This window comes from Drosophila rhopaloa, unplaced genomic scaffold (genome assembly GCF_018152115.1).
Source record: "Drosophila rhopaloa isolate 14029-0021.01 unplaced genomic scaffold, ASM1815211v1 contig_3, whole genome shotgun sequence".
NCBI lineage: Eukaryota > Metazoa > Arthropoda > Insecta > Diptera > Drosophilidae > Drosophila > Drosophila rhopaloa.
The window spans coordinates 7,367,565-7,389,832 of record NW_025335123.1 but is presented as its reverse complement, the minus strand read 5'-3'; the positions used below and the strand labels follow the sequence as shown (position 1 = coordinate 7,389,832).

General features: G+C 40.5%; 2 protein-coding genes across 17 annotated transcripts in view; one reads left to right on the top strand and one right to left on the bottom strand.

Moving 5' to 3' along the window:
• The window catches only part of LOC108047614 (neurobeachin), a 191,179-nt gene that overhangs the window by 64,008 nt on the left and 104,903 nt on the right, over positions 1 to 22,268 (bottom strand). For 2 of the 16 annotated variants that reach the window (XM_044461052.1, XM_044461054.1), the window contains exon 2: positions 14,301 to 14,814. The exons of 13 other annotated variants lie outside the window; for them this stretch is intronic. In XM_044461052.1, the coding sequence (XP_044316987.1) occupies positions 14,301 to 14,612 (312 nt within the window). In that variant the 5' untranslated portion in view covers positions 14,613 to 14,814. Of the gene's footprint in view, positions 1 to 14,300; positions 14,815 to 22,268 lie in introns of those variants that run through there. One more of the 16 variants, XM_017127870.2, reaches the window with a different exon arrangement.
• Positions 18,772 to 22,179, top strand: LOC108047616 (trichohyalin). Its single transcript, XM_017127877.2, has 2 exons — positions 18,772 to 20,527; positions 20,876 to 22,179. Exons 1-2 carry the CDS (start codon positions 19,931 to 19,933, stop codon positions 22,022 to 22,024), a joined length of 1,746 nt encoding a protein of 581 aa, XP_016983366.1. The 5' UTR covers positions 18,772 to 19,930; the 3' UTR covers positions 22,025 to 22,179.

Sequence of the window (22,268 nt, the reverse complement as noted above, 5' to 3'; positions counted from 1 at the left end):
TTGACTACGACGACTCTGCTAGCTACGTTTGATGCTGACTTACGTATTATTCCTTGGGCCAACCATTCATCAACTTGCTTCTTTACTGCTTCTGCTTCGTTTACGGACAGACGAGATGGAGACTGATGAAATGGTTTTATTACGCCATCCGGAGTGATCCTCAGTTCGACTGGGCATTGCTTCAAAGGTACTGGTGGTATATGCTGGACTTCTTCGATGAGTTTGGTCACTGATTCTACGTACGGGGGAGCAACAGTAAACAAGTTAGATGCTTCTACAATGTTATACACATCTGAGCCAAGGCTACTTGGTTCTTTCGGTTCAGCTCTTAGGCCCGTTAACTTAAAGCCATAGTCGTCGCAGCAAAATGAAAACTTCCTGGTAAAATCATGTCCTAGCAAAGCACCACAGTCGATCACGTTATCAGGCACGACCAAAAACTTTTGTTGTGTGAACAACTGGTCAGCAAGAACATCGGCTGTAAAGAATCCAATCGGTCTTGTTTTTTTCTGTCCCAGACCGCTTAGCAATGATACACTTTTATAAATTTCGATGTCTTCTATCTTTTCAGCAACATTCTTTGTCACCAGTGATACGTCCGATCCTGTATCGATTAGGCATTCAATGTCCACACCATTTATAGAGATCACCTTGCTGCGGCTTTGATCAACGACCTTGCGAACACTTTCTGTAACTAATGGGCAATCTCGGGACATATGACCATTTTCATTGCACTTAAAGCATTTTGTCGGAGAATGGCAATCTTTGATTTTATGCTCTGCTGAACCACACTTGAAACAAAATTCTTTCTTTCGCTGGTCTTCTTTCGTTGATGCACCGCTCTTATTCCAGGAACTACGAGGCTTGTCGTCCAGCTGCTCTATGATGCCATACTGCTCTCTGAGTGATTTAAAAGTTTTGCACGAATAAAGAATAGCCTTGTACTCGTTCTTCATATCAACTAGTCCGTTTACAACGTACCGCAGAATCGCTGATTCCTCCACATTACCTGCTGCTGCAATCTGCCGTAGTTGTAATATGTATTCGTGAAATGTTTCGCTCTTTTGTTTCTTCCTGTTTTGTAGCTGGCGATGCACGTCCGCGCTGTTGGCGCTGCTAGCGAACTCATCAATAAGAACGCGTTTCAGCTCGTTGTAGTCACTCACACACACAGACTGTAAAAACAATTTAGCAGTGCCAGCCATCTTTCCTCTTGCTTGCACATACATCTGTTTAAATGTGAGCTCGTATGCGTCTGCATTTTGTTCAAAAATGTCGAACCACTGCTGAACTGCTTGACCGTCAAAATCGTTAATAACTTTTTCGAAATTATCATGTTGCGGTTTAACGTAAGTACTTGTGTTCTCGTCAATTTGAATTTTTAAAGAGAGCAACTGAAGTATACCATCCATTTGCTTTTTCATCTCAGCAACATCCATTCGACTGTTTTCCTCACCCATTGTCTCGTTCTGATCCTCTTCCACCTCTTTTAGATCTTGATTTTCTTGCTTCTTTTTTGCTGGCGTTCGACGCGTCATTTATGATTGAATGGTGAGACTTGTCTTTGAATTTCACAACTTGGCTACTTAGTGTTTTTTCTTATTCTGCGTAACTCTTTTAATTTCTTTCACTTATTTGGTTATCTCAGACCCGGTGCGAGCCCCCAAATGTAAAGTTGGTATTAGAAGTGGTATATTTAAATTAATAGTACGCTGAGATATGGTAAATAAATGATCAATGTTTACAGCAACGTTCTTAGCTTCTAATTTTAACTTGAGCAACTGAAGGCAACTTTAGGCAACTTTGACGACTTTTAAATGCGACCGCTTCTTACGACTTCCTTCTGCGAATGAATCTCCGTCGTAATTCCTTCTCCGGTTTCTCATTCAGCTGTTCTCTAGATCGCTGAATACCATTCACAACGAGCTGTGCTCTTCTGCCTTAACCCTTTACATATATGTATATATATATATATAAGCACTGGGAGGATTTGGGAGGTTGACTGAGCACAGAAAACGCTGAAAATTGTTTATCGCCATGAAAAGTTTTCAGTTTGCCCCTGCTACTGGTTGTTCTTGTTGTTTCTTTGTTTGTTTGCTTGCTTATTTTTCCTATTTTCCATTGCATACTTTGCAGGGCATGTGTGTGTGTGTGTGTCCTGTGTGCGTTTTCAGTTAATCGAAAAAGTTAATCACCGAAGTTTTGCGCCACAAGAGTTGCTTGGTCACTGCGAAATTTATTTCACGAAAAACAAATGAAAATCAAAAATTAAACTCGCAATGCAGTAGTAGGTCGAAGAAAAAATATCCTCTATATCTCAAATCTTGATTATATAATGACTATTACTTTAAAATCATTGATTCTTTGGTGAATTTTTTTAACAATTCATTAGTGAACTAATTGGTGATATTTTATACTTTAGTGTTCAATATATTTAAGAATTTATATGTTTGTATGTTGTATTACCCTATATTATTTTGGAATTTATTGGTGTATAAGTTTTTCAGCACCTTGCTTAAGGATTTAATGGCCAACTTGTTGTTTAATTTCATTTTGTTTTTTAGTGCGCATCCAAAGATTAGATAGTATTCAATTACCAAGAAACTCGACTACCCATAGTGCAACCATTCGCACAAAAATAAATTCAAATCAAATTAGACATCAAATGGATGGCAAACGTACAATTGAACTCTGCCCAATTCCTGTGTGTGTGTGCGTGTGTACTTCCTTTTCATCATCTGAATATCCTTTGGCCTTCTCGACTTTGATTTCGGGGCTTACAATTATTACCTTCCCAGTTGATTGGCTGCCAAACCAGGCCGAAACCGAAATCAACCACCCTCGAGCGAACCAACATCCATCCACGATCCACCATTAGCCACAATGAGCTTCCTTTTGGCGGAAGTTTTCGGCTGGCAAACATTTTGTAGAGACGAGAAATTGCATATTATTTGCTGATTGATTGAGTGATTGATTACTGGCGAGGCACCTTCGACAATTTTAGACAAACCCCACCCCCCGCACACAAACCCCAGTGAGATGAAAACCACCCTCTTCACTGCTTCACTGGTGGCACATAGCCATCACGTAGATATTTTATAGGCGCTGCTCCTTTGAAAGCTTTACAAATTGTCATTTGAGCCGGGGAAAGAAGCAAACGCTGAGTTATTAAGTGCCAAATGACAGTCCTCTCCTTGTCCTTTGACATTGACTTGACTGTCGGGACTTGCTGCCCCCAAAAAAAAAAGTGGTTAGGGGGGCGCCATTAGTTTGTCATTGTCTGCGACATCCTCGACTTTGAACGTCAATAATTGAGCGTAAAATATGATTTAAAAAAAAAATATAAGAAAAATGTGGAAGTCACTGATGATGGCGGGCGGATTCTTTAAGCACGAAAGCACCTGCACTTGCCTTGATTGCTGACTGCTCTGACTTCTAGATAATAACGAAAAATTCCACTTGTATTTTGTTCGTGTATATGCATAGGATATATAGAGATAGACTTTTGCTGGCTCTTCCACTGCCGCAAAGTTCAATTTGAAAATGGTGCGGGCTAGATGGATAAGTACTGCTTGACTGCGCTTTTCAATCTGCACAAAAAGCCAACGAAGAGTCGATGGAAAAAATAAAGACAGTGAGAAAGAAGCAAGAGAAAAGCACACATTACTTGCACAACAAAATGAAAAATTAAGAAATCTTCTTTTCAGAGCATCGCTCAGCGAGAAATAATAAAAGTAATGGAAAAGCGGAGAAAAAGGATTCTTCTTCTGTGGCTTTTGGCCATGCCAAGAATGCATTTGTCTGCTGATGTTGCTGTTGCTGCCGTTGTTGCCGTTGTTGCCATTCGTTTCGACCGCAATTCATCAGGAAAGGAACTTTGGCCAAGACAGCTCGAATAGGATGCGAGACAGGATTCAGGATTGGAACAAATTAGATGACAGGATATTAATCTGGCATGCGGCCATGTTGGATTATTGATGAGTGTGTTCGTGTTTGGGATTTTGGTTGCAATCAAGGAAACTCTCTGTTTATTTAGTTCGATTTGCTCAGGGCAGTTTCATTTAATGATTAAAGAGGCCGCTTGCAACATTTCCTAGTCATTTTTAAGAAAAAACCAAAAGTGAATTGTCACCGCTCATGTGAACATAATACTTTTCACAATTGCCTTTGTTGTTATGCTTCTCTTAAAACCCACTGCAATTAACCTCAATATGGCTTAACATTTAATTTAATTTCCATTGAAATTCGGTATTTTACGATAACAATGCTTTGGAAATATTTCTTAAGCTCACAATTAAATTTTCTTTACGCTCTGTGGTCTAACTTAATTGCCCAGAATATTTTCATTGGCCTAACAATATAGCTATTTAATTTGGACATTTTCTTATTAAGACAGTCGAACAATTGTTTAGGTAAGCATATGAAAATTTCTTAGAAATTTTGATTTTGCTCTATTAGCTCAATGGCTATTCTTATTAAATTAAATCATTAATTAGGCTAACGATTGTGCTTAAAGATTTGCATTCATTAGACAACTGATTAATTTGTTGCTGAAAGTTTAAGTACATTAATTGAAGAGATCAATTGTGTACCAGATTGTGGAATTTATGCCACCAATAAATTTATTTAGCAACTCACTAGTAAATGTAAGCTTAAAGTTTCCTAAAGGGGACATTTTCTCCGTTGCATCTTAGTTTTTAAGTGCTCCTAAGAAATAGATGCCCGGCCATTGCCACGCCCCCTTTTTGGCGATATTCCTGGAATGCACTCACAAATGTTTTCCGCATGCCTTTGCACAAACAAACGGCCGAAATGCTGCGGGAAAAATGTGGGCGGTTCTGCAGAAGGAAGCACTTTGCAACTTCCTTGCTGCAATTGGAGTGGCGAGGCTTTATGGCGGCTGCCACTTCGTTTTGGCACAGGTAAAAGACAAAAGAAACGATGCACGGGAAAAAAAGGGAGGGAATAAACTTAAAATAAGAGACCGGGAAATGCGCCTTCCAGCTGAAAAGCCAACGTCCTTTGCAGCTCCGCCCCGCTTTTTGCTTTTCGCATTTTCCTTTTTGCAAAATTAGACAAAATTAGCAAGGAAGCTTAGCTTCGGCAACAGCCCAAAAGGAATAAAAAATATAAAAAAAAGGGGGAAGGATGAGGAGACAAACTCTTGAAAGCCAAAAGCTGAAGAGAAAATGGGGCTGGGGCAGAAAAGGTGGCCACTTTGCTTAATTAAACGCGCCAGTTTCGTTGTGGCTAGAGATTGAAAACTGTGCCAAGTGGCTCCAGTCGACACTTCATGTCTCTCCTCCGCCGGCTGGAACAATTTTTAATTTAAATAATTAAAGAAAAGGTGACAACTTGAGTTTATCAGCCGAAGAAGAAACACGGAAGCTTGGTGCGAAAAAAAAAATAAAACAAGTTAGGAAAATACCACCACCACCTAGTGCCATCAGCATTTGGCATCAGCATCAGCACTTTTCATTTTAGCACCTTTCAGCAATAAAATTTTCTGCAGAACTCGACAATTTTATGCTCTCAGACAAAAGGTAACATAAAAAGGGAGTCTGGGAAAATAGAAAGAGAGCGACTAGTCGTAGTTAAAAGATCTACACGCTCCGATAGGCGTAGACTTTTTAATGAAAAGCCAAAGGAGAATATCCTCAGCGCACCTCCTTTTCCCATGCTAGCAAAAAAGAAGGAGAAAAACCCGTAGAAGTCTTAGTATAAAAGTTGCAAGTGAACGAGACTGCGATGTTTTGCCATAGATAAGGACACATCCCTTTAGACCCACAAGCCCAAAAGGCTCACACACACACACACACGCACACAACCTAATGCCAAGATGGAGATGGTGTTGCCCCGATAAGGTCAGTTTACGAGGGAGCGGGGTTAAAAGAGGCAAAAGCTCCTCCGACGAGCAGTATCTAAATATCTGATTATATCAAACATCGGAGGATGAAGTCCTTTCAGGAGAAAAAAGGGCTCAGCAAACTCATAATGCGGATTTCTTAAAGGAGATTTTGAGGAAAAACCAAACTCTGTATGAAACCCATTTTTGAATGATATTCGAAGGAGGATCTATTAAAGACTTAAGCTCATTTGATCTTACATAAAAGAAACTACTTTTGTATTTTATAGCGACCTTACAAATTAACTTATAGTTTATAATTAACGCAATAATTAAGCTTCTAAGACCTTAAACTTAAGTAAATTATTATTATTATTTCAGAATAGAAGCTTAGACAAATCTGAATTAAATTTAAGAATGCCTATCAAAGCAACTAAACTGGAATTAAACCTCCTAATAGGATCAGATATTCGGCCTTTGTTGAATACAACGACTTAAAGGCAGCCAAGGGGCGAATTTAAGACAATTCATTGGTATTTTTGCCCCCTTTAGTCAGTTGCTTGGACAAGTCAACTAATTAGGTGCCAAATGAGAAAAGAAAGAAGGGAAAATAAAACTAAATGAGAAAGAGAGGTCTGCACAGAGTCAACGATTAGCTAATAAGACGATTGGCAGTGGCAAACTTTTGCCATTGGCCACTTTGTGAAATTGTTTGCCATATTTGCAGCTGCTGAAACTTTATCGGCCGTGCCAGCACTAACACATGGACAATGGACTCGCAAACACACTGATATCATATATGTACATATACTCACGAAGACACACACACACACACGCACACGAACTAATCAAATAAACTGAACCAACATGAGGCGATGAACACAACAGCAACAGAGTCAACAGAATGGAGCTGGATGGACTGGCTATATGTCCTATGTCCTGGGATCAGGCGATGGCCACGCGCATTGAATATGGAATATATGCTATGGCAAAACACAGCAGAAACGCCAACAGCACAGCAGCAACACCAACAGCACAGCAGCAACACCAACGGCACAGCAGCAACACCAACAGCAGAACAGCACGGCAGCAACAATAAGGACTCATGTCCAGTGCGGCAATATGAAGAGCCTTTATTAAGTAGAAGGTCATATCGAGTTACACACTTCGTGGCGAAATGTGCTCAGGGAAGGAGAAAACAGAACATGTGGGGCCACACTGAGAGAAAAGAACGAACGTAATCGGTGAAGAATAATAACAGAAAGCTAGGCGCGAATTCTTCAGCTTCTTTAAAAATCCTTTGATTTTAAACTGCTTCAAGCGACAAAACTAATGAATTAAAAATATATTTAATAACATTTTATGTTTTGTGGCTTTGCGATGCAGTGGCTATCAGGTAATACTTTTTCTTTCTGTGCCAAAAGGGAATGGGAAATATACTGCAGACTTGGTGGGTTAAAGTTTGTCAAGCTGTCGCTGCTTTTCGTGGCAAGTGGCAGACTAATTAATGAATTGGCATAAGTTTCTGGACCACCCAAAAACAGTTCCACACTCCACTGTACACAACATAAATGTCAAAAGTAAGAGGAGAAAGTAGCGCAAACTATGTGTTATAATTTACTTTGCGATTGCCTCGCTTTTCTTATGCTCCTATTCGATTACAATTGCCAGATGAAGTTCCATTCGCAGGCGCTACAGCAATTCTTTTGATTGCCTCGTGGGGAAAAAACGGGTGGAATAAAACTGAAGGATAATAAAAGTGATAGAGCAGGAAATATTAAAGTGTAATCTAAGAGAAACCATTTTACATGAATGGAGAAATATTAAAGTTGTATAAATTTGGTTTCCAGCTAAGATAAGAAATGCTTCTTTAAACTGATAATCAATTGAGTAGTCTTTGGAATAAAATGTGTAGATAATTTCATCACCTTACCGAAACCCCAAAGCATTATCATGATCCATAAGGCAAGATTTTCAATTTGCCGCTGGCAAAGGCAAACAATTCTTGTGCGTTAGTGGAAGTTTTGCTAATTGCTGAAAACCGAAATTCCAGCTTTCAACCACCAATTCCACAGCACCACCCACTGAGCCACCGAACCGACGACGAACCACCGAGAACGTGGAAACTGGCAAAATTGCTGCCAATTAGCGAGTCTTGTGCGAGTAGGCAATTATTATGCGCTAGATGTTGCTGCGGCTGATGCTGAGCCAAATTAGCGACAGCAACGAAATAAGTTTCCCTGTTTAACTACTCTCCTATTTGCTCCCTCCACCCTATACAATTTTCTTGATTTTTTTCTAGATTTTTTTACGCCACCCCATTTAAGTGGTTGAGCAAAAATTGTAGCACACTCTTAAGCGTTGGCTGTGCTTTTTTCGGCTAAAGTTCTTTCAGGGCCAGAGTGCCATTAAATCTACAACAAAGAATTGCATAAATATATATATATAAGCGCGTTTACGCTGTATTGTAAATCTAAGCCCAGAGAAAAAAATAAAAAATATGAAGGAGGGGAAAAAAAGGACATTACCCGCATTTTGTCTTGGCAACCATACACACACACCCTAAGACCAAAAAAAAAAATAGAAAACACCAACACACGTGTCCATTTTCTGCATGCGAATCACGTAGGTAAAAAAAGGGGCGGGAAGGGGGGCGTGATGTTGCAAAAAGGGGAGGTGTTGCTGGTGTTTTTGTAGCTAGTTTAAATGCTCAACGCCATGCCATGCTCATTTTTTAGTGAAGTTTTATCCAAAAGACAAAGTCTACGACATGTACGTGCAACAATACACAGGGACAGAATGAGATGGCGTTATACCAGCGAGAAAGAGATAGGCTTAGAGGCCAAAAAGAGATGGCTGGAGATAGATAACTAGATAGATGGCACAAAAAGGGGCCGCGATATCCATTTAGATAGATGATGGGCCATATGCACCTGCCCTCTCTTTCTTCCCCCGCTCTTTCCCTCTACCCATCTCTTTCTTTTCCTATCTCTCTCTCTGTCTCTCTCTTTTTCTTTTGTTTTTTAACACACTCACTAGCGAAATTGCCAGATTCTTGACAACATTTTCCAGACAGACAATGAATTTCAAGTGCCAAAATGCGAGGAAAGGCATTCGCCTCGTAAATTGAATCGGTCTTGCCAACTATTTGATCCTGTTGGTATTTGCAAAAGCTTTTCAAAACAAAAAAAGAAAAGAAGAAAAATATTTTACATGCAGAAGAGGATTGCTAATTCACCATTCTTATAAGTGTTTAGTTTTGGAAAACAATTTGGTCTATAGAAAAAAATTGCATTTTAGAAAACATTCACGTTTTGGCAGGGTGACTTGCATCTCAAAGATGAAGTGTCCTGGAACGTACGATTTTAAATTTCTAAAACATTTTTGTCAACATTTACATATGTATGCTTATTTAGTTTGTTAGCCTTTTTTATTTGCCAAGGCTACATTTACAGATACATTTTTAAATTACGTTTATTTATTTAAGAAATTTTTTTCCCATAAAATCCGCTTCGCTTTTCATATTTTCGTATTTACTTTCTACTTTTTCATTTTGTTGATTTCCTTTGCCAAAAATTATCAATTTTAATTCTCTTCATTGAAATAAAAAATGTGTGACAGCTCAAAGTGTTATAAAAATATGGTTTCACGTATTTATGTAATCAATATATCTAACTATCTATTGCAGAAAACTGAGTCACACTGAGTTGCGATTCTATGAATTTGTTGTCGCATAGAAAATATTTTCTTTTATTTTATAGTTGATTGTTATGATGGATTTAAAAAAAAAAAGGTAATGCATTCTCCAAATAGGTTTTTAGCCACTATTTTTTGGATAAACTATTTATATGTTTTGCTACTCCCGATTTTATATTCTCGCTTAGTGTATACGTATGTGTATTTGTTTTATGGGTTTAGTTTGCGCTTAATAAACTGTTTAAGTTTTGAAATGCAGACGGCTGAGTGGCAGACAGAATGCTTCAACAGTCGAGCCAACTTATTGTTCAAATTGTGCCACTGGCAACATATACACACACACACACACACACACACACATGTATGTATGCATCAAACTCACACACACGTGACTGCATAATAAGCAAGTGCTTGAAAGGCCTCAAAAGCAAACAACAACAGCAACACGAGTGGAACAAGCCACCTCAACGATTCTGTTTGGGTTGCTGATGATGCACCACAGCCGTCAGTGGATAGGGACAATGTGGGGAAGGGGTTTAGAGAGGTGAAAAGGGGCTGAATAACGGGTGAAAAGGGGATGATGTTTGTGCATGTTTCCCGCACTCGGAGTGTATGCAAATTTGCATAGATTCCACAATCACGTTCGCGGCTTACCTGTCCAAAATGGGTAAGGGAAATTGCAAGGGAAACGCGAGAAACAAAATCCAATTGATAAGACGGCAAAAATCCTGGAAAAAAGGCTTACAATTCTCGCAACACTATATTAAATTTAACGGACAAAATCAATGAGGACTTCAAGTATGAGAAAAAACCATTACAAAAAGGTATTACGTTATGTTGACCATTTATATATACAATTTTTAACATAATTGGATTAAAAAGTTAAAAATCTATAATTTAAAGTCAGTTTTGGATCATACTTCTACAATACTGGAGTGTTAACTTTAATCGATTGTCTGCACCATACGTTTTTTTTTGGTTGGCATCATCTTTTTAAGATGGCTCAAGTTACCAAGTTACCACCCATTCTACCACCTCCGAAATTTTTGAAGTGCCGCCCACGTCAACATTTTTGGAATTGATGATGTCGACGCACATTATGAGGTTCAATATCCTGGATAATGACGACAAATTGCGCAATATTTGCACCAGACTGACGGAGACATCGGCAAAGGGGGCATGTCCTGAAGGATCCTGTGGGTGGTGGATGGTTGGGGCGGGTGTGTAATTGCTCAAGTGTCCTTGGTCACTGACTCCACTGCCACTGCTGCTGCTGCTGCGGTTGCTGCGGTCAAACATGATTGATGAACGCTAATTAACGTGGCGGGCCTGCTCTTCCCCTCATTTCGATCCGCTCACAAATTGTGTAATTAATTCCTATCTCGAGTGTCCCCATAATTATGACGCGCACACAACCACTCAAGTTTTTCTTTTTCGTTCAGCCACTTGAAGGAGCAAAAATGTCGCGTTTATCTCCTTGAGTACCTACTGTACCAGCTGTCCCGGCACTTGAAGAATTTAATTTTAAGTATCAAGCTAAGAAAAAGGTTTTTTTTTAGAGAGAAAAAATCGAATTTTTAAGAAGTTTTACTGTTCTATAATTGTTTTCAAAATACAAAAACAACTTTCGGTACAAAATCGTTGGATACAAATATTATTTTATAAAGCTTGAATAACCTTCAATGCCATCTCTATCTCCCGAATAACCTAGTGTCAATTTCCTCAGCAGATAGGTTTATAATCCAATTATAGCTGTCATTCCTTTACTTTCCAAACACTATTTTCTTATTTATGCTCCTTCCTATACACCAGTGATATTACCCTATTTATCACTGAACGTTGGAGAATTATTGATCTGGGAAAAAAATGGAATCCAATCGAAACGATTTAAGGCCACAATTTTCCACGGTTAGTGTGGTTTCTTTCCGTTTTCATTTCCCTTATTTTTCCATTGCCGCGTTCCCCTTCCGTTCCCATTCCATTTCGTTCCGTTCGCTCGGTTCGCTTTGCTTCAGTGGCAGACAGAATTGACAATCATTTTACACTTGGCAGGATATTATGTAAATTGCTTTTCATATTTGTGCAACATTTAAATTCGCAAACGTACAGAAATAAACTGGGTAAAAGAGAGAGAAAAACGGATGACAGCTGGCTGGGAAAGTGGGCGGTGGAAAAGTGTGGGTGGAAAGTAAATCACGACTTTGGTAGATGGTGTTGATGTCAAAGCAAAAAAAAAAAGGCAAGGATGAATCCCGGCAACATCATTATAACGATAGGCAGCAGGCCCCAAAGGCTGATTGAATGCGAGACTGACTGGCTGACAGGCTGAATGAATGAATGAATGAATGAGTGGATGAACAACTGACTACCGCCCGAAAGAGACGGAAGACACTCGAATCGAAAGAGACGGCACTAAAGAGTCGAGGCCTCGGGGAGAAATTAACGATGCGTGAAAAGTCTCTCGCCGATTTCAAATGGGGCATGGCCACACCGCAAAAAATATATATTTTTATCAAATTGCCCTCCAAAAATGAAGATGGAAGACATTAGTATGTATATATTAAAATGAGTCGCATTACAAAATATACATTTAAACTATGTGTGGCACATCAAACTAATAAACAGCACATTCGAAATTTACAGACAAATTTATTATTTTGCTTTTTGGCTTCCATATAAACCCAAATATCTTCGCAGTGCACGTTTTCGTACAGGTGGAAAGCCCTTTGATTTAATGGGTACCCGGCCGTCGGCTCATTTATAATTTGTTTATGGCAACAGAATGATTTTATCTCTTCATCTCTCCGTCTGTGTTTTGTACGTTTCTCCCGCTTTACAGTCAATTTTTTATTCTTTTTGGTTTGTTTGTCTCCTCAGCCTTGGCCAAAAAAAAAGAGGATATAAAGGGGGAAAGCAATCGCAATGTGTCAGTTTTAATGGGCCTGCAATTCTCGCAGGCGCTTGATGTCGGTCCACGTCTCTGTCGCTGTCTGTGTCGCTGTCTCTTTCTGCTGCCGTGCCACTGTCTCTTTCCATTTTTCTAGCGAGGCTTCGCTGGAACCGATTGGGTGCTAAGTGCATTTCCAGCCCTACATTCCCCCACATATTGCGCCTGCAATTAAGCTCCGGGCCAGAGGGCAATAGACAAACATGAAAAAAGGGAAAAAAAACCGATTGCAGGCTGATTTAGGGGTTCCAAATTACAAGCACATACACTACTACTCATGTTTATGGCCATCGAATGATGGCTAACGATTATTGGGAACAAATGTATAAAGATTGAAAGGACCGACCTAGAATACAGTTCCCAAGCTTCGCCTTATAGAAACCTGTAGTACTATGTTTATGAAAAACTAGCATTCACAGTTGACTGTAAGTTGAAGTGCAAGTGGTCCTCAAATAAAAATGGAATTTCCAATTTTGTCCGACTGAAATGGAAGTAACCTTTGCAGTGACGTAGGCTAATTGAGATACAACTCGGCTTATCCAAATAATAAAGAAATACAACCATTTTTTTAACCAACCACCATTTGAGCTGGGACAGTGGACTAATTGGTTTAATATTACGCATACGCTCCGTAGCTCCGTATGGTGCAGATAAATGAGTGGACTTTTTCAGATCGCGCACTGGCCAAATTAAAAATATCTAATTAAAAAGATTGATTCTCAAATTTTAACAAAAATAGTTTTTTTGTTGAAATTGTATACGACTGTCTCAACATATTTATAGCTCTAAGTGTTTTTTTAGTTACCCTACTTTTATTTGAAATGACTGTAATCTGTACTATTTTTATAACTACTACTATTATAATTTATAAAAAAATGTAAATGTTTAAAAGAGGAAAAATAACAAAATCGTTTATTTTCACTGTCTATCAAAATATTACACAATAACAGTCGACATTTTCCTTATTTTATTTTAAATAATTAAACGAAAATCCATTATATGTCATATGCAATTGAATACCTGTCGGAGTACTAATTCAATTAACATCACTCATCCGCCCAGTGATCCAACATTAAATGTATTAAATAAATGTCGAAAATTTCACCCCAGCGACGTAAACTGCTTTCATTGTTATTCAGATTCATTTCCCAGACACAAATCACATGCGTTATCCCCATGACAAGTCAACAAACTGTCCAGATACCTGGAATACCTGAGCTTTATATTTTTTTTTGGGATGGAGATTCATAAATCTGTTGGGTATTTGCTCTTCATTATCTTCGCTTGGACTCACCTGCAAGTAAAGGAAAACAGAGAGGGGAAAAGCGTTAGTGAGTGGGTCAAAAATTTGTGTAGACAAGCTGAAAATCTTTATTACACATGCCCACATATGTATGTGTGTGTGTTTTCTTTTTTTTTGGGTGGGAGGGAGTGGCTTTATGGTTGTTGGTTTAAAAAGGGCCCATAAACTAGGTCAAAGGTTCTCCCCGCATGCCTTCCAAAAATTTAGTTATAAAATCCCAAAATCAGCTTGCCACAGGCAGGGCTCTGCGAAATGTATTTGCCTATTTACAGCCTATTGCACATTTTGATGGCAGTTGCCCCGCACAACAAAAAAAAAGTGAGGCAAAAAGAAAAACTTAGTCGAGCGCAAACCGAAAACTAAATTGAATTGTGCCATGGGGATGAAAGTGGGTGTGGGTCTGGGTGTATATGGGTCTTTGGGTATTTGGGTCTCTCTCCCTTGATCTCTACAATGTGGAATACATTTTTTTTTTCTTTTTTTGGTACACCATCACCCTCTCCACTTACCGAGAATGCTTTGAGAAATACCAAACACTGTATGATGCCCTCCATGGTGTCGCCTGTTAAGCAGAATGTTCCCGTTAGATGGCGTCCTTTGCGACCCACAGTAGCCGCCGCCAGCGAGGCATGGACCAGCGCCCTCTGTTGTCCACCGCCGGCGGCTGTTGCACCACCGCCCACAGCACCACCGCCCACACTGACAATGCCCTTGCCAGCGGCGGCGGCTGCGGCAGCGGCTGCGGCGGCTGTGGCCACAACACCACTGGTTAACATTCGGGGCAAAGGCGCCGCTCGCATCAGGCGCTCCAGCGAGTCCATGGCGGGAGTTATCGGAACGTCGGTTATCTGTTATCGGTTATCGGATTAATCGTTGATTTTGTTTCTCCTTTTCTTTTTTGTAATTTTGTTTTTCTCGATTCCTCGTGGTTTTGTTATGTTTTCCTGTTTAGTTGCACTCAAATTGTTTGGTTTTGGTTGTGGTTATTGTTTTTCTTAGTCTGTCAGCGCACATTTTACTCAACTGCAAGTAATTCCGATTTTTCGATTTTCTTTTAGATTTGTTGAAAAAAAAGAACCCACAAAAACCGAAAACAAACAAACCAATCACAAAAAAACTTTGCATTACAATTTGCCAGCAAGTAAATAATAACAAACTTTTATTAAAAAAAAAAAAAATAGAAGGAGAGTACATGGTTATCGGTCAACGGCAGGCGAACAACTGAAGTTGCAGCAAAACAAGTGACCCACAAGTCAGTACACTCCGAATATAATTTATGGCCAAGACAGGGAAAAGGAGAGAGATAGAGTAAACATCTGGGGTACGAGGACTATCAATAACCAGCAGAAAGTAGGCAACGAAAAACACCAGAAAGCAGTGAAGAGAATGGTACGATGAGTAGAAATGAACTGCGAAATGCAAAATGTCATTGTGATGACATTGTGGGCAGCATTTGGGCACTTTGTATACGGAATATACGAGCAAATTCCAAGAAGGCAACATGACGGCGACTGAGAGCATCAGGCACGCCCCCAACTGCCAAATCCCCCCCCCCCCCACAACGAACATTTGACCGCTGACTGGGGACTAATAAAATTCAAGTTAAATGGTTGTTAAAAATTTATAGCAGACGCCTCAACATCCGTATGCCATTTTGAAGGCATTGAGAAAACAGCAACAGACGCCACAAATGGCAAGACAGGGACGGCATGAAATGGTGGAGGAGCGGGTGTGAAAGAGAGGGAAGAGGGGCACACAGATGTAGTCAAAAAGCTGACAGGGGATCCTACAGGAGTATTTGCTCCTCTGACATTTTGCAGGCATTCCACAAAAATGTTCGGGACATTTGCCGACTTAAAAAATAGTTAGCAATAAAATTCTAGATTTATGATATCCATTTTTATTTGGCCATAGGTTAAATATTCAATTAGGGAACCATTAAATACTTGACTTAAGCAAGTATGTGTCCAGAATATTCTCAACACACAGTCCTTCTGTTATTATATAACGTATAAGTTAACATTTTAGAGCTCCACGTTTTGTTTTTTATATTAACCTTAAATGCAAGTTAAAAACAAATTTGTATTTATTTGCTTATTTTAAAATAAGCTACCTAACACTTATAGTATTTAAAATATTTAACTACGATTTCAAACAAAACCAACATTCTAAAAACTGACCAAAACTTGACATAACTTTGAAATTCTTCTTTGATATAAAATTAACAGAGGTTTGAAAAATACCCCAAATAATTTTGAAGTCAGCAAAACCGAGTGGAAACTTTTGCCGCCTGATCAAGTGCCTCGTATGTGTGTGTCTTTCTCGTATTTTATTTTTCTAAGTCCTGGCAACAGTTACAGTTGAAGAAAAATAAGCATACAGCAGCTTGACAGTCAGACAGTTCCTGGTGCTCTTGGTTCCTCTGGCTTTTGCTGTAGCTTTTCCTACGGCTTTGGCTTTGGCTTTGCCAGCCGTCATCCGTTGGCCCTTCCGCTTCCATTGGTCCTGGCGCTTGGAGCGTAATTTATCTGCAGCTGGAGGAGCAGTAAAGGCAGGGGAATCCTTGCTGTCAACAGGAGTCCTACGTTCCGAGTAAAATTTATGCAAACCGACGTATGGCCAACAGGATGAGAGAGGCAAAAATATATGTGTTTTGCCGTTAACAGCAGAGGAACTTTAGGATGGGCAAGGGAAAAGAAAACGGCGAAAGAGAAATGGGAAGCCCAGTGTATTAAATGCAGCTAAATCAAACTTTTGAGCCAAGTTATGAATTATTTGCCATTGTGCAGCAGGCGAAACATTCCTTTTGTCGCTGACTTCGTCCCATTTTGGCAGGAAGCCCATCGGTTCGGTTTTCTCTCCGTTTTCGTCCTTTTACTACTCCCCAGAAAGGACATTACGATCCACCTGCCGAGTCATCCGAACCCCCAAGTCAATTTGAACAGTATTTTGCCGCAGCTCTGGTTATACAAACAAGATTCCACATTCCGTTTCTTGGCTCTCGTCTTCTTCGAAGGGTGTCAGCAACTCTTCTCTTTTTTCTCCAACTTTTCTGTCTAGCTGTGATGATTTGCCATTTGGGGACGAACGGTCCGAGAGGCACGTAAATTGAATGGTCGGGGCCAAAGGTTCCAGGGGTAAACAAAAAACACCGAGACAACAACGACAGAGGAAAAAACTCCAGCAAAAATTAAGTGAAAATAATAAACTCTACGCACACATTCTGTTTGTTGGGAGGTGAATGGTGAATGGGTAATGGAAAAGGTAAAGGTAAAGCAAAGGGGCATTACACACACGTTGACCAACGGATTTCCTGCTGCCTGATGGCATTACAGTTAATTAAAGGCGAGCCTATAGTCACAGACCCCGTGCAAACACAGGAAATTCGATTTAATTTAACAGAAAATTATGGGGGATTTAAGCATGTAACAAAAATAAGGAAAATATATAAAAGAAATATATCAGTTTAGAGATTTGTATAAATCTAATTACCGATATATTTTGAATTGTATAGCAATAATCAAAATGATCGATGAGTGTAAAAATTTGTTTTTTATTTACTATTTTATTAAAGCTTAATTAATAAATTTACTGACAAGAACCTTAACAATAAAATAATAATAGTCAAAATGATTATTGAATTTCTTATAAATGATTTGATACCATCACGATTAAAATTAGTCATACTTCAAGAAAATTTTTTAGTGGTTTTCTAAATTTAATGCCCAAAGTCTGAATTCTACTGAACCGGAAATTATCCCATGGTGACTTGGCGTATGTGAGGTCCACTAGATTTTAGATTTTCATAGACATGTGTGTGTGTGCGTGTGTGTGTGTGTGTGTGGGCCATAGCAAACTGGAAACTTTGCAAATGAATGGCAAGGCATTGGAAATAATGAGCTGTATTTACATTTCAAAGCGCTCAAACAGGGCGAGCGGCAAAAGTTTTTAGCCTTCCCGACGACCGACGACCGAGTAGCGACGACTACGGTTCGAAATCAGTTACGGAACTCTCAAATAGAGGATTGCGAGTAAAGTGGGATAAGCCAAGGGTAGCTGGATGGGGAAAACTCGGCTCTGGAATTGTGGGTGAGTAAATTGCGAAGCTTTCGGTGGCAGGATTGCATACAATTTGTTTTATGGCCATGGCGTGCACATTAAACGCGCACTTAATCACACGCAATGGGCGTGGCAGATCCTGGGCAATCCGCCCACCATCGTCGGCGGCGACAAATCAAATTGATTTCGTTTTTCCTTTGGCTTCCCTCTGCCTATTTTTTGCCCCTTTTGTTGTGTTGTTGTTTTGCGCCTTATTAAATCACTTTTATTGCCATTGAAATGCGGAGAAAGTTTTTTGGGGGCGTCGGCGATGGCTGGGCACATATATGTAATATGATTTTTAGCTGCGCACCAGAATATAATTCATATTTATGGCAAAATTTCTTGCTCAGTTCATTGGCAAAGTCGTCAAAGGAGGGGAACGAACATCATGATGATGTCTGGAGTAAAGTAAATGATATTCTGTGGCCGGTACACTCGTATATTGTGGCGGAATATTTCGGAAAGAGGGTGCCATGGGCGATTTGGTCAGCGGTTGTCCATAGAGAACCATCCATTTGGCCCACGGCCATCACACCGCCATCGAATATGTCTTTGTGCGCCTGACAACCGACGCACAAATCGACAAGACAAACAATGCGTGGCCACTAGAGGCTGGACATTGAGTCAATGGTTTCGGATTCCGCCTCAACTTTCGACAGATGACTCTTGAACATGAGATGGTCAGGATTAGATATGAATCGAACGAAAGAACTCTCGAAATTCCTTTGCTACTTGTTACCTTATACTCAAATGGAAAGAGCTTGAAATCATTTTTACCTAAAATAGCATTTTAAAGAAACAAAATTGTTAATAGGTAGTTATTTAAGAATACAGAAACGCCTACTTTTTAGGCAAGAATCAAATCATTGTTAACTTATACCATCTATCGCAAAAGTTCAACGTAGAATATATAACTATAAGTCAAATATTTGATGAGTTCATTTCTTACAGCGCAAAACTATGATTTCATAAGCTAGAGACCCTATTTTTAGAGCGAGAAAAGTAAAGTATTTTTTGAAGCATTTCTCAAGAGGCAATGGTATAATAACCCTGCTTAAAAAATGTTCAACCATTTTCCCCATTATCCTTTTTTCGCCAGCCTAATCTACAGGCGACGGTGAGGCTACCACCCGAAGAAATAAAAAACAAAAATTACACAGACCCCGGATTCAGCCACAGCGTTTCAGCGAGGCGTGTAATTAAATTTTCATGCCACCTGCCTGTGGGTTGGATTTAAGGGAAAAGGGGCGAAGAACTCTGGGGGAGGGGGGAGGGAGTATGGCGGAATATGGGAGTGGCATACAAAGAATGCAAATTGTCGGGGCTATTCCAAAATGCAAGCATCAACGCCTTTGAATGCAGCCAAAGCAGGCGGAAGTAAATGCAGCAGCAGCTTCCCTTTTCTTCCCTATTTTTTCCATATTTCCACACCTTTTTTTCTACCACCCGTCAATTTTCCACCTCTTTCCGCTATTTTTTCCTTCTCACCTGCCACTCGACAAACGACACTCAAGTGGTCAGGTGTTAACAGGTAGAAACAGCGTACTTGAATATAGCTGCTTTAAGATACGTGGCACTCATTTTTTTTGGTCTATTTAAATGTCGCCATATTTACCAATTGCATATTCATCAAATAATATTTTTGGTGAAATGTAATAGGACTAAAAGAAATACTTTTAGATGTCCGTTTTACATAAGGGTTTATAAAAGGGTATAGTGGTGTATAAAATTAATTAATCTAACCTAAATCAAAGTTCGATTATATTTAAGCCTCCTTCAATTCCCACAGCATACCCTGTAATTTAGTTATTCCCAGCAAGCTGGTGGGCGTTTGTCTATATAACCTGTCAGATTCGATTGGATAAGCAAACGAAACAGGCAAACAAACAAAACAACAGCCTTCGAGCAACACAAACAGACGACGACAACAGAACTCTCGGAAACGTACAATTCCTGCTCAGGGAAAAAATTTGCTATTGCAATTCTTTTCCACTTATCAATCAATTCACATACTGTATACTGTATATATTTCGCCAAGATGCCAATGGTGATGCCATGTCGTTCGCGGGCCGCTATGAAACTACATGCGGACTGCTATGATCGACTAAAGAAGCCGATTTACTTGGAAACACCGCCATTATCAACCATCGAGGAGGAGAAAAAGTGTGGGGTGCGCAGGGACAAGCCCGTGAAGCCCAAGGAGCAGAGGCGTCCACTGCCGCCGGGCACACGACCACCGAATCCTGCGGTCATCGCAGGACCCAATGCCAAGCGACCGGCGGTGGGTGGTGGCAAGGCGCCACCTCGAGCTCGCAAATACGACGGGGCCAAGGCCACCTTCTTTCACATCAAGGGACAATCCTGGGAGTCCAAGGGCTATGCGGAACTCTCGCAGGGCGAATTGGAACGCATGCGGGCATCGAGACCGAGGACCACCGAGGAGCGGCGTGCGGACCAGGACCGCCGAATGGAGGAGCAGCAATACCATACCGCCGAGGCGGAACGTATGCGTAACTATTTCCATGACATCGATGAGCAGCGCAGGGAGAGGGAACGGGAAACGGAGAAGAAGAACGCCGACGAGGCCGACGAGGATGTGAATGAGGACCGAAGGGTCGAGGCCAAGAGATTGCAGGTAGGAATGTACAGCCGAAAGTAATATTGAACTTGAAATTGAATCAATATCATTTAGTATGATAAACGTTTTCTAATAGATAATAGATACTTCCGATTAAATTTGGCTTCACATTTTTGAAATATTTATAAGAAACCAATGTCGATTAATCACATGATGTATCTCATTGCATAAAGGAGTTAAAGGAGTTATACCAATATCAACATTCTGATTAGTTATTTATTCCTAAACTTCGATAAACTATGGTTTCTAAGGTATATCAAAACTAAAAGATTTGTCACAGAGATATAACTTAAAATATTGAATTCAAAATCGTATACTGACTTTCCTGTACATCCCCAATTGTAGGTCCTTCATCGCGCCCTGGATGCCAAATATGAGTCAGATGCACGGGTGAAAGACGCCACTCGTGCAATTTCCGAGGCCAAATGCAGTGCCATGTGGACGGCTCAGATTCAGGAAAGAAAGCTCCTGAATCGCATCCAACTCGACCACGATGAGGAGATGGCGCGCAAGAATCGGGACTACAACAATGCCAAATGGGGCACCGTGGAGCAACACGATCAAGCCGAAGAAGAGCGACGCCGGCAATTTGGCAATGCTGTTCGCGAACAAATCAGCGATCGCGAAAAGCTGAGATACATGGCCCAAGATCGCCTGCGAATGGAAGCTCGAGACTTACGTGCCGCTGTGGATGAGTACAAAAAGGCGGAGGTGGCCGAGGGTGAGTCCCGATCTCGCCGCAAGTTGGCCTACAGAGATGAGCTGAATAAATACACCAAATTGCATCGCAATTTCGTGCGCATGATGTGTGAACAGGATCAACGAGATGAAAACAGGGCATATGAATATCTGAAGCTGAAGGAAAAACAATTGAGACAGCAACGAGCCGAACGCGAAGCCTTGGAAGCGGATGTGAAGCGCAAACGGGATGTGCTCTTTGCAGTGGGTCAAAAGATCATGGATGCCAAGGACAATCGCGAGGAGATGCATTTCCTGGCCGAGCACGAACGTCTCGAAAGAAAGTACAGGGAAAACGAAAGAAAAGCCGCCGAAAAGGAGAGAAAAATGGCCGCTGATCTTAAGCGTGCGAATATGGAACAAATGGAGCATCTCAGCCAAATGAAGGCGTGCTATTACGTGCAACGTGAGCGGGAACTCAAGGAGATGATCCTGTATCGGCAGAAGCAGGAGGAGCAACTGAAGCGAGAGGCCGATGAGCAGGCCTTCAAGAAAGCCTGTCTTCGCACTGGCGTATCCTGTCAAATTGAGGAGCGTGAGAAGGCTCGTCGACGGGAACTGGAGGACGAACACTTGGCCATCGAAAGGGAACGGGCTGCTGAGGCTCAGCGACAAAAGGAAATCGATACTGTGATCACCGTCAAGTTGGATGATCTACAAAAGCGCGGCTGTCTGCCCAATTTGGCTGTACAATCGCTTAAGGGTCGTGTCGCCAATGCCGGGAACAAAAAGAAGATGGGCTCCGAATATAGTTAGTTTTTCCATTTCAATTTAATGCCTCCATATGAAAACCAAAAAAAAAAAAAAACAATGCACACACATATGGCACACACTACACAACTGCTCACGTTGACAATGGCATAGATGGCTTTTCGAGCTTGGCGGAATTAAAACTTGCAGCATAAATACTACTCTCTGCGGGGGTGGCAACTTTTCTGTGTTCTTTGGGTGACTGCTGGTTTTTCCTCGCTGTTTGTTGTCAATTCAACAAGTTAAAACT